Genomic DNA, 13,254 nt, shown 5'->3' with positions numbered 1-13,254 from the left:
ACTCAGGTAAAAAAAAGTCATGCAGTGGTGCATACTTGTAACCCCAGCACTGGGAAGTAGGGACAGGCAGATCTCTGGGGCTTGCTGGTCAGCCAGCAAGCCTACTTGGTGAGTTCCAGGATGGCAAGAGACCCTTTCTCAAAAAACAAGGTTGGTAGCACCTGAGAACAGTACTGAGGTTGTCCTCTGGCCTCCTCATGCACATTTGTGCACCTGCACACACACTACACATGCAAATATGTCAGAGCATGGTGGGTGCTGGAGTAAGTGCTAGCTGGTGGTTTGTTTTACTAGATGAGTTCTGGAGATGGGCTCCACAGCATCACAGGAGAGACAGCTAACCAAGTGAGGGAATGTAATACCTCTGAAATGTACATGTAAAGGGCCAGGATGGAGGCCAACAAAATGGCTCTGCCAGTAAAGGTGCTTGCTAGGTCTGAAACCTGAGTTTTAATCCCTGAGAACCACATGTTGGAAGGAGAGAACCAACTCCAGCAACTGTCCTCTGACTTGCATATGCATACCATGGAATGCACACACACAGTTTTGTTTTTTAAAGGAGCCACGATGGCAAATGTTACCTTTTTAAATCATGATTTTAGAGGGCTGGAGAAATGGTTCAGCAGTTAAGAGCACTGGCTGCTCTTGCAGAGGACCCAAGTTTGATTCCCATCTCTACATGGTGGCTAACAAGCATCCATAACTCCAGGTCCAGGAGAATCCAACACACCTTCTTCTGGCCTCTGTGGGTATTTCATGACACAGATACACATATATACGTGCAGGCAATACACTCATACACATGAAAAAATCTAAAAAAAATTTAGAAATATTTTTCGAAGGTTTCAAAGAAGACACAGCTCTCCCGAAGTCCTGCCCACTTTCTTCCTAAGACTATATTCCTGCTGGTGCCCAGCAGCCCTTGCCAGATCCTGGATTCAAGAGCTGTAGAAAACAGGCAGGAGCATGGGGTACCACTGCCCTTGTCAGCTCTGCTCCGGTCTCTGGAGTCAAGGTTTTCTTCCTATTTCTAACTTTTCTAGAAACTAGAGTTCTTGCTGCTTGGCTGAAGAAATGGGGCCTGGACAAGCAATGGGACATTTGTTCATGCACCCCCACCCCACCCCTGGGAGGCTGGCTGGGGCTCCAGTATCTGTGTCCTGCCCCAACCTTGACATGCAGCAGGGGTTCCTAGGGGCCACAAAAGAGAGGATTTCCCTGGTTTGACTCCTTAAAAAAATTATTTTTTTTTTTTGAGTCAGCATCTCATTATGCAGCCCTGGCTGGCTGGGAACTGACCTATGTAGACCAGGCTGGCCTCAAACTCAGATATCGACTTGTCGCTGCCTCCTGGGGGCTGAGATTAAACATGTGTACCACCAAGCCTGGTCTTTTCCTTTTTATTATTATTGTGTGTATGCATGATGGGGAGGTGTTTCATATCACAGTATGTGTGTGGAGGTCAGAAGACAATTTTGTGGAGTCAGTTCTCTTCTTCCACCTTTATGTGGGTTCTGGGGATCGAACTTGGGTTGTCAGGCTGGCACAGCAAGTGCCATTATTGGCTGAGCCACCTTGTGGGTAGCTAGTTTGACCTGTTTATGTCACAAAGAGTTGTGGCCCCATATTCTTTGTAAACACAGCAGGGTCATGATGGTAATCTGACAAGCAATCTGTAGTGCATTCAAGGATTCACATGGTACCAATACACAAAACTGAATTAAGTCTCATTTATTCTAGGGCAAACTCAAAGGTTTTTTTTTTTTTTTTTTTTTTTTAATTTTCTTTTTTAGCAAATCCTAGCACATTATTAACAAAAAAAAAATCTGTACATTTGCCATGATACACTTGGAAGTGAAACAAATAAGATATAAATACAGATATGGATGTAACATGAAAAAGCCCAAAAAAACCCGAAACAAACTAAAAACCACCCAACCTGGGGGTGCAGGGACCATGCGTGTGAACACAGTGACATCAAAACTATTTTGGTGGCTGATTTTCAGAGCATGTTGTTTCGTCTCCAAACATTGAACAGAGTCCTGGTTGGGGTTCTAACAGTTCTTACCTGCAGTCCTTTAAAGTATGATATGAGTTTCCATAGGGTGGCGGGAAAGAAAGAGAAGACTTCTGAGACAAACCTGTTGTTACCTGCACGGGGTATTGGTAAGCTAGTGGTGAGCCATAGATAAGGCAGGCCCAGGCCATCTGCGGGCACCAGATCCGCAAAGCACAGAGTGCACTTGGAGAGAGCCACGTGCCTTGAGGGCCGGCTGCACTTGTTGGACCACAGCCGGGGAGGGAGGCAGCAGCGTGCCAGGAAGCAGGAAGTCAGATGAGCAACCCCCTGGATACAAGGTATGGGGGTTTTGAGGCCCTGGATAGTTGGGTAGATGGGGAGGCAAACACAATTCTGGGGGTTGTGAACAGAGTCTTTCAGGGTCTGGGTGTTGTGAACAGAGTTCAGTAGGGAGGTGGTAGCAAGGCGAGGCAGCTGCAGCTGTCAGGGTTCAGAGGGCAGCGGTGGGCACAGCTGCCCTCCACGAGTTGGCCGCAGCATGCGAGTCTCCTCGGTGAGGTGGGCAGCAGTTTTCAGATTGAGCCCACGAGACCTGTAAAATGATTGTATCTCTCTCTACTCAGGAGGTTGAAGGAGGGCATGTGACATTCAAGGCTAGCCCTTTGTGAGTGCTGTGAGGAAACCAGGCAATATTCTGGGACCATTCAGCTACAGTGGGGACCATGGTGACCATCTGAAAGCCAGAGAAAGGTCTTTCTAATTGCATTAGACATCAGAGAATTCCTAATTTACCTGGCCAGGTCTCACAGTTCTACAGCAGAGGAGTGACTAAAAGACTTAGGGACCCTTGTAGAGGGCAAGAAAGAAATCTCATAAATTAGCTATGAACAACCAAGGTCAAGTCCTGATGTTTTGAGCAAGAATCAGTCAACAGGAATAAAGCACTGAAAATGCACCCCTGAAGTTCCCTGAACAGCAATAGCAGGGCAGCTTATGTAAGACACAGCCGGACCTTCATTTTCAACATCTATTTCCAAATACAGTATCTGTTTTGCCTAATCTCCCCCCTGCCCCCCACCTCATCTGAAGGGTAAGAGATGAGGTATATACATACATCAGGTACCCCAGCCTGCCCCTTCAGTTCTAGCAGTGTCAGTCGGCTCTGAACTGAAGACCCTATGCCTTGCTAAAATGAACATCCACAAGCCTTTTGCTGGGTATAAAGGCTAACGCCTATAATCCCAACACTTGGGAGGCTGAGGCAGGAGCATCTCAAGTTCAAGGCTAGCCTAGGGAAGTCTGCATGATTGCATTAAGAATTGTCTTTTAAGAATTTTATTCAAAATTTATTTAGCTAGACTCTAAATCTATAATCACTTTCTTCAAAGCAGTGAGACCTTCAAGAAGTTGAAATTAAAGGGCCGCATTGGTCTGTTTCCAATGCATTGACTGAAGGGGGCTCTGCAGCTACCCTTTAGTTATGTAATGTAATCATGTAAACTTTGGTGGCATTTCTGATTGTATCCCCAAAGCCAGGATAGTTGGCTCCTGTCTGCATGAGAGAAGCAAATCGCACGTGTTTATTACAAAGCTAGCTCTAGGCTTTTCTCCTTTTCTTGCCCAGACTTGAGTCCCACTCTCACAAGGTCTCACAAGACACAACCTAAAGGCGCACAGCCTTTGTCAGTGTCGACTGAATAAAGGAGGGTCCTTGTCCCACCTCACCACACTCTAAGAATGTAAGCATGAAGAATATAGAGCGATACCCCAGCCCACCCCAAGTCTGTATGAACTGAAAAAAAATATGCTACTGGGTACCAGGCACTGGCTAGAGCACTCTGGCATCTACGAGTTGTGCCGGCCACCACGGTTTGCTGATGTCAGCAGGCGGTGCAAGACACATGTAAGTATGGCTCTTCGTTTCGAATTCCTTTTGTTTCTAGGGAGACTGCGCTACAGGCCTTGCTTCCGTTACATTCAATACCAGTAAGATTCTACACAAAAGCTGGAAGGGACCAAAATACTGATTGTAATAAATTATGTGCGGCCTCCTTGCACGGACTGGGCAGCTGATGGGGCTCCTCCAAGGTACCACCGATCATGTGTGGTCTGCACAGACTGGCGTGGCCACTAGCTGTGTGTGGACACATCGGAGGAAGAGCTGCTGTTGCTGTTGGTGGTCTGGGCCCTCTTTATATATAAATTTAGCAGCTTCATCTGCAGAGAGAAAAAACACAAGTGAGCATGAGAAAACCAGCAAGAAGCAGGGGAGAAGCCAACAGCCGTGTGACAATCAGAAAACATCAGGTCCCCAGATTCTCTGGCTGGGGGCTTATCTAGCAGACACTGACAGGGTGCCACGGCTTGGCATATTCTTCTGTCAAGGGCTGGGGTTGCAGACTAGCCAGGAGGCCAAGGTCTAGGGAAAAGCAGTAGGAACTTAGAAAAGGTTAAGTGGCATACTAAAGTGGGCTCCAGGGGCTGCTGGGGGAAGGCAAATGGGGCAGAGCCAACATGGTAGGGTGGCTGCAGCCCAAGGGCCCCCTCAGAGCTGGGGCAGGGTGGGAAGAGCTGAGAACCATATAACAGGCAATGCAGAGGTAAGATCTGCTGAGCTCCACATCAGTTGATCCTTCCCCCAGGACACCCTGCCTATGGAAACATACTGACTCCTGCCACATCCAAGGTTATACCCCCCTGCCCCTGCCCTGCCAAGCCTAGCATGGCCCTGGGTTTGATCCTCCAGTGCTGCAAAAATAGAAAAAAGAAAGGAAGGCTTGGCTTGGTGGCTTGTGCTTATAATCCTAACACTTGAGAGGCTAAGATGAAAAGATTGCCATAGGTCTGAAGCCAGCCTGGGCTACAGAGCCAGACCCTGTTTCAAAAAACCCTAAACAATGGGGGTAGTGAGATAGCTCGGTGAGGAAAGGCACCTGCCCCAACCTGATGACTTAAGTTCAATCCCTAGGATCCACATGATGGAAGGAGAGAACCAACTCCTACAAGTTGTCCTCTGACCTCCATGTATGTGCTATGTCATGTGTACACCTGCTTACACTTACATACACACACAAAGAAATGCTAAAAAAAATTAATAAATCAAAAAAAAAATACCCAACGAACAAACCTAAAAGAATCTCCTCCCCCCAAAGTGCCAGTGGCATAAAGACTCATGCAGACATAGGTCAATGGGAGAGAGGAAGGAATACCCTTCACAAGTGACAGGGATGCGGACAGCTGTCTGCAACAGAATGAAGTTCAACCCTTCCCTAACACTGCAGTCAAAAATTAACCTGAAGGAACCAATCTGGGTGTCCAGAAACAGAGGCATGATGAAGTAAATGTGACACCACAATGGAATTGTGTCAGCCATAAAGAAAAATGACGTTATGTCATTTGCAGGAAAACAGATGTGGCTGCAGATAATCATATTAAGCAAACTCAGTCTTTCTGAGTTGTTTTGTTTTCTCTCATAGGTTGTTCTTGGATCTTAGACAACCATGTACATATCACATGAAAGCAGAAGTGACACTGTGGAGGGAACGAAAGGGACTAACAGGATGGGGACGGGTGAGACGGGAGGGCAGGGAGGTGCTGGGAATAAAAAAGTAACTCCAAATGAACCGCAGACCTGAATTTAAGAACTTAAAATCTAAAACACTATTTATTTCTGAGGTGGAGGCCACTGCGTGGCTTGGAACTTGCTATATAGACCAGGCTGGTCTCAAACTCACAGAGATCTGCCTGCTTCTGTCTCCTGAATGCTGGAAATAAAGGCAAGCATCACCAAGCCCAGCTACAATCTAAAACTCTTTTACAAGAAAACATTGGCCAACTGCTTCATGAGGTGAGTGTGGTAATGATTTCTATAAGATCCCAAAGGCCTAGGTAACAGAAGGAAAAACAGACACATTTATTTCCTGAAATGAAAAGTTGTATGTAACAGGCTGAGTGTGGTGGCAGACGCCTTTAATTTCAGCACTGGGGAGGCAGAGGCAGGTGGATTTCTGAGTTGGAGGCGAGCCTGATCTACAAAGAAAGTTCCAGGCCAAGCTGGGGCTACAGGGAGACTCTGATGCAAAAAAAAAAAAAAAAAAAAAAAAGTGTATCAAGGGTCTATAAACAGAGTAAGAATGCAATCACAGAAAGGGAGAAAACATATGTGAATTCCATGTATCAGAAGGGGCTGGCTAATATTTCTGGATGTTTTGACCCCCTTTGTGACTGTCTTGATGCCACTCACTGTGGCCAGGCCACCTCTAAACTCCTGATGGAGGCCAAGAGGGTGAGGAGAGTTTCTAATCTGTGTTCTGCCAGGAGGAAGGTGGAGAGACCTGGAAGCGGGATCAGGTAAGGCAGCATATATATCTGTATCTATAGACACACATATAGCTTAGATACATATATATCTGTATCTATAGTTATATATACATATATCACATATATTCACATATCTCTATATGTGTGTGTGTGTGTGTATAATTTTTTCTTTTAGATAAAGTCTCATGTAGCCTAGGCTGGGCTTTATCTTCTCTGTAGCTGGAATGATCTTGAACTTCTGATCAACCTGCCTCTACCTCCTGAGCATTGGATTGCAGGCAAGTACCACCATGCCTGGTTATGTGGTGCTGGGCCTGGAACATAGGCCTTCACACATGCTAGCTAAGCAAGAGCTCTGCTGAGCAGTACCCCTACCTTGCTCCACTGCTAACTTATTTATCCCCATGTGCTTGAGTTGCCTCTTCCCACCTGTCTCTACAAAGAGCATCTCCTCCAGGCTAGTGGTTCTCAGCTGCCAGTGGTTTTGCCCTCAAGGGGGACATCTGGCCATATGCGGAGCCATTAAGTGTCATGACCTTATAACCAAGGGGAGAGTTACTGGTGTCTAGATGGTGGTCAGTGCTGCTGTGAATCAAACTCTGACACCACACAGGCCAACCCCCGTAGTGTCAATGGTGCTGAGGCTGGGAACCCTGCTGTGGGGAACAGGTCAGAGATACTCTGGCTATGATGCTTTCTTCCCGTGTCAAAGCAGCAGCCTAAGTTGAAACAAAATATACCTCCCTAGCAAGTGCCTTCTATCATAAGGAGCAGGGCTACATGGTTCTGGCTTCCTACTCTCACTGCCATGCCATGTGTCTGGAGTGCAGGTATGGCAGGTGCAGGGTGAGGGCTGCTCATCTGCCTGTTGATGCCCATAAGGCAGTAGGTGCCAATTCAAATTTATTCAAGACTGAGGTAATAATGAAAACATTTTTATCTATTAGGTGTATGTGTGCAATAGCACAGAGGGGGTCAGAGGACAACTCTGTGGAGTTGGTTCTCTCCTTCTACCTTTACATGGGTTTCAGGGATCAAACTCAGGTGATCAGGCTTCTAGGCAAGCTTCTTTACTCGTGGGGCATGAGGTGAGTTTCTTTAGTGATTCTGTGAGGAAACAAATGGGCTTCTAAATACAGTTATCTAACCTATGAATCTGCCAAAAGTGAAATTGTCTTTTCAAAACCTGTTAAGATGGACTGCAGTATATAATTCAGCACTATCTTACAATGACTTACCTACACCATTTGCCGTTTTTACCTCAGAGGGAAAAATACTTTTTTAGAAGTAAGGCCTGGTTAAAACACACCCAATGAGAAAATCCCATCTGGAGTCCAGAGCTGCTGGCAAGAGGTTCATGACAAGTTGACAGGGCCAGGAGTGGGTGACAGCAGGTAACACTATACACACCTTGCTCCCTGTGAGCTGTGCGAGGTGAGGTTTCAGATCTTCTCCGATTACGGAATAGATTGCCACTAAGCAAAACACGCTGGCCTTCCGTACACTGCTCTCAGTGTTGTCATAACCCTAAAGAGTCAGAGAGGAACAGAGAAAGTCAGATCAAAGACTTGCCTACCCGCCAGTACTTCAGCAGTACTTCCACAGATGCCCTCGGAGTTCAACCTTGGACTTGTCAGTAACAACCACACAGGTCTCAGACCCGCAGCTCAACCTAGACAGCATCTGCCTTGGAGGATCAAAAGTGACTAGTGTCAAGGGCATGCAGAGGCAGGGAGAGGTGTGTGCCAGGTGAGCACTGCTCTGTAACATGCCACTGATACTAAAGATAGCAAAAGAGAGGCAGAGGGGAAAAGGAAACTGAGGGGGGGCGCTCTGAAAATATAATAGCTTCACCTACATTTCTCTTGATTGTGAAGCAAATTTCCTGTGTGGAAATGTCTCTGAAGAGAGGGTTGTCCAGATGGCTCAGTGGGTAAAACTACTTAAAGCCAAGCTTGACAACCTGAGCTTGATCACCAGGATCCCCTGGTGGAAGGAGAGAACTGAGTCTCTCAAGTTGTTCTTTGACCTCTACACATATGCCCTCACAAATACAGACATGTACATGCACCAGAAATAAATAACAAAGCATCACTCATTCCTAGGAGCAAAATTTCTCTACTGTCCAGTGACTGCAGGGATCTTTACCCCCATACCCAAATGGGATCTGCACACTTTTCTAGAAACAGCCTTGGCAACTGTACAGTCTTTGTGTCTTTCTCTCCATATGGGATAGTCCAGCCAGTCCTCAACAGTAAGTTCAAACCTTTCCAAGTCCTCAGCAAACAGCAGCATGTATGAAATGGGAAGCCTGTCTCCACTGATGCTCCCTCTCTACATGACACAGCACAAGGCACTGCCTCCTGTAGCTGCTGCATTGAACCATAGCTCATAGCAGGCTGTGAAGCCCCTGAGGCAGCCCATACAGTGGCACCTGTCTCCTGCCTGCCAGTCTGCCCAGCTCACTGCCACCTGTATAGAAGCAGCCTCAGCAAGCACTTACTGGACACAGGAGAACAAAGATCTTGCCTAATTCATACTCCATGGGCCCCTTTAGCCCAGGGCTGTACCACAGGAGGTATGTCATAGGGGTTTGTTGAAGCAAAGAACAACGTATGTTTATACTAAACAGAAAGCTCATTGAGAGAGGGCCAAAGGACTGTGGTTTGCGCTGTCAGTCATCATCTGCTACGTGCAGTCACAGCTGGGCTGAGAAGACACAGGCCCTTGTGCAAGACTGGGCCTGTCAAAATCCTACCATGGGGGTGAGAGAAAAGTCCAGGAGTTGCTGCCCACGGGTCTATAGGCTAGGGGAGGAGGAAGTTCATGAGGTCCTACCCCTCTTCAAGTATCTATATGCAGTTAATGGTTGCTGAGGGAGGGAGAGACGTTTTCTTCAGTGGTATAGCCACTGATAAGGTATCCATGCTCCTGTAAATGACCCCTCACCTATGCGCCTGTAAGTAACACTAATGAAACTCACTGGGCTGTCAAAAATACCTTCAGAGCAGTCTAGTAGTTTTATGCTTATAAGATCCTCTACATCATTAACAAAAGGACTATAGGGAGACTATGGCTACAGCTCAGAGTTCTGCTAAATTTTATTGTTTTAACACAAGAGGCACCTGCTAGAAAAAATTCTATAGTATAAAGCTGGAGCTTTTTAAAACAAACCAGGAAAAAGTAAAGACATGAAACTAGAAGAGGGACTAAGTGGGAATGGGAGGGAATCCACAGGAGGAACAGGAGAGGGTAATGGGGGATGACTATGACAAGTGTACTCTGTATGGCCAGGTACAGTGGTGCAGACCTTTAATCCCAGCACTTGGTAGGCAGAGGTTGGTGGATCTCTGTGAGTTTAAGGCCTGCCTGCTCTACATAGAGTTCAAGGCCAGCCAGGGCTACATTTTTGTCCCCCAAATTGAAAACAAACAATGAAAGACACCCCCCCAACCCAAACCACTATACATGTATGAAAATGCCTAATGAAACATTCTGTATAACACATGCTAAAAAATTTTATATAAATATTAAAAATATTTATTTGTATGTTTTAATTTCACGTGTATAAGTGTTTGCTTGAATGTATTTATGTATACCCATGTCATGCAATGTCTGTGGAGGCCAGAAGAGAGCAAAGGATCCACTGGAATTGGAGTTAAGGATGGTTGTTAGCAGCCATGTGGGTGCTGGGACCCAAACCCAGGTTTTCTGTCAAGAGCAGCCAGAGCTCTTAACCACTAAGTCATCACCTCAGCCCCAATAAAAGTTTTAAATGGAATAAAAAGGGACACAAGTCTTAAGGAGAGCTAGCTGCCTCCTGTAGTTTCCACCCCCCTCCCTTTAGGTGGAGCGGTCCTCATGAGACAGTGACAGACAGGTAGACCCTGAGCACCTGAAGCAGGCCTGGGATGATGTCAGCGAGGAGCTGCAGCAAGGACTCCTTGGCGATCCTCTCCACTACTTTGGTTTGCATCTTGATGGCAGCCAGGTTGATGGGGTAGTCGGCTGTCTGGATGATTGGGCACAGCACTTTGATGCATTGCTCAGGGTGGATGGAGCTGGCTAGTGTGGATGCAGCCTCCTCCGCAGCTCTCACTACCTGAAATACAAAGGCCTCCCACAATGAACCATGTCTGTCCCAAGAGTTTTGAAAAAGATCAAGTACTGCTCCTGCCTGTCTCCAGCAGCCAAACATAGCAACCCTCTTCTAATACCAAGGAAAGTAAAAGCAACCTGGATTGGAGGGTAACTTAAAGGGGAATACTGGATAAAGAAAGACAGGCCGGGGCATTCTGGAAAAAAATCTTGGTAGAGTGGTTCTCCACTCCTGTAGCAGCAGCTGCACCCACCACTTTGAGGCCTCCCGAGCAACATGGCTTCTCAGCTGGCCCTAGGGCTGCAGCCTCAGAGATGGAGCCTGCCTGCGGTGGGCCCCTGTAAGCTTGGAGTAGGAGCATCAGTCCTTGAGTGTTTCTTACCACTAACAACAAGAGACTCTCAGCTTGGAAGATTAGGACCTGAACACAAACAGTGCCCCTGAGACTCCCACAGGAGGGGCTGGAGAGAAGCCAGTCTTCTATACTCATCCCCTTGGAGGGGGAAGGAGGGATACTAGGCGAGGCAGTAGGTGGCTCCAGGGCAGCTTCGGATGTGCTTTCCTGGGGTGTCTCTGGTGGAAAGTTGATTTTATGGGGATCTCTGTCTGTGGGGACCTAAAGGCCCCACCTTGCATAGGTCCGAAAGGAAGTTACTGGGGGCACTGCCTGGCTTGCTTTGAAAGTCTGAAGAATACTTCCGCACCGCTGAGGAGTGCATGATCAGCGTGTGACCATCCTTAAGATACACCCTCAGAGGGGGAGGGGGGAGTTCCAGGTGCATTTATAAGCTTTGGAACACTTGCAATAAATGAGTCTCTGCCTGACTAACTCCCTGTTGTGTCTGAGTGTCCCCAAGTAATGGGGGCGGCATGGGCTGGCGAACAGCGTGCTTACTCATCCCCAATCCTCACCTCGCCGGGGGTCGCGGGTTTGAACTCCCGGCATCTGGCGCTCAACGTGGCGCTCGAAGGAAGGTGAAAAGAAGAAAAGAAAGAAGAAAGAAGCAAAAACGGATTGGGGCCAATCGAGAAGGTTCAGGGTAAGCAAGACCCTAAAAATGGGTAACGCAGTGCTGAGACATATGCTTAAAAGCAGGGGATTGGATTTGTCAGATCCCATAGCTCAAAAGGTTTGGGCAGAGGCGATTCATCTGGCTCCCTGGCTACTTGGGGCTAATGTTTTTACTGGGGATTCATGGGAACATGTGGAACGTATGGCTCGTCTAGCTCGACAAAAGGAGGTTCAATTGGGAGTTGATCCACTGCTGGAGTTCTACCCTGTTATTTTGGCCTTAAAGGCATGCTTTCGGCCTGAGAGCCCTAAGCCCTCAGCGCCACCTCCTGACAAGCCTTCAGAAACCCCGGCATGGGAATCATGGGAAGGGTTTGAGGAAGAATGCAGAAATGCAAAAGAAATGGAACCAAAAGCAGCCAAAGTACCAAGCAGCACCTTGGGTGTGCCCTAGCCAGCTTCAGGGCTTCCTGAAACCATGAAAACCATCCTCATTTCCAGATTCTGGCCCCGCTCAGGAGGCTTCTGTGAGGCCATGGGTAGAAGCATATCCTATTAATGTAAACCCAGGAGGCACTCACCCTGACCCCTGGTATCCCTGGGAGGCAAAGGATTTAAAGGAATTAAAAAAGGCAGTGGCTGAGGATGGCCCAGGATCACCCTGGGTAGATACTCTCCTCCAAGGCTTGGCTCATCAGCAGTGTACTACAAATGATTGGCTGGACCTTGCCAAAGCAGTCCTTCCTAGCCATATACATACATATATATATAAAATGCTGTGCCCTCTTTAAGGAGGAATGCAGGATACATGCTGAGAGGAATGCAAGTGCCAATCCACCAGCCGCCATTACTTTTGGGATGTTGACTGGTTCAAGTGACTGTTATGCCACAGGGGAGCAACAGTCGGGCATTCCAGCCCCATATACAGAACAGGTCAGGGTCATAGGATTAAATGCTTGGAGAAAATTGGATGAGAGGCCTAACGAATCCCCCCTTGCAGGAACTAATCAAAAGCCTGGTGAACCCCTCTACGAGTTTATAGACAGAGTGGAGAAGAGCTTAAAACGAAAATTACCCCCAGGCCCATTGAGGGAGAAATTCACTAAATTCCTGGTATGGGATGGAATGGATGCTGATCACAAGATAGCCTGTGCTGGCCTTAAGGACAGGTCCATGGAACAATGGAAAATTGCCTCTAAGGAAGTGGGAACCCAGAGTGGGCAAACCAAAGCCATGGCTGCTGTCTTACAGATGCAAACAGAGGCTCTGACCCATGCCTTAACCGAGGCATTTAATTCACCTGGCCGAAGCCTGGAGGTGGGGTATCAAAAAGACCCCCATCTATGCCCTGTCTCCGGTGTCACAAAGGACTCCATTGGCAAAAGGAATGTAAATTCAGATTTGATATTGAAGGAAAGCCTTTAAACTAAGTGGGGGGCAGCCTCCAGCCCCATTGATAAAAGGAGGACTTCCCCATGATTGGGCTAGGGAACCCCCCCGCCCCTGAGTGCTACAGCCCTGCGGGCAGCAGCACTCACCAAAACCCAGGCTGAGGGAGCCCTTAGTACCCAAGATGGATCTTTAAATAGGTGGCAGGAGGTTTCGCTGCCTAGTGGACACAGGGGCTGATAGAACCATTCTTAGAAAGGAGGAGGTCCCATCACAATGGCACCTAGTTTCTGGGCCCCAAATCCTAGGTGTGGGAGGATACATCCCATCAGAGGAGACTCGAGAATGGCTCACCTGGCAGGATGCAGATGGAGCTAAACGGGAGGTGCGACCCCTGGTGGCGCCGCCAACCTT

The 13,254-nt window shown here is 47.6% G+C and overlaps 1 protein-coding gene across 1 annotated transcript in view; it reads right to left on the bottom strand.

Moving 5' to 3' along the window:
• Positions 1 to 1,803: 1,803 nt before the first annotated feature.
• The window catches only part of Clasp1 (cytoplasmic linker associated protein 1), a 289,328-nt gene continuing 277,877 nt past the window's right edge, over positions 1,804 to 13,254 (bottom strand). The window contains exons 41-43 of the mRNA XM_029562400.1: positions 10,236 to 10,442; positions 7,751 to 7,867; positions 1,804 to 4,237 (exon numbers count right to left, since the gene is read on the bottom strand). Of these exons, the coding sequence (XP_029418260.1) occupies positions 4,151 to 4,237; positions 7,751 to 7,867; positions 10,236 to 10,442 (411 nt within the window). The 3' untranslated portion in view covers positions 1,804 to 4,150. The remainder of the gene's footprint in view (positions 4,238 to 7,750; positions 7,868 to 10,235; positions 10,443 to 13,254) is intronic.

Source organism: Nannospalax galili, unplaced genomic scaffold (genome assembly GCF_000622305.1).
Source record: "Nannospalax galili isolate Female #2095 unplaced genomic scaffold, S.galili_v1.0 scaffold633, whole genome shotgun sequence".
Taxonomy (NCBI): domain Eukaryota; kingdom Metazoa; phylum Chordata; class Mammalia; order Rodentia; family Spalacidae; genus Nannospalax; species Nannospalax galili.
Note: the sequence above shows the minus strand (reverse complement) of the source record. Positions and strands in the feature narration are given on the sequence as shown.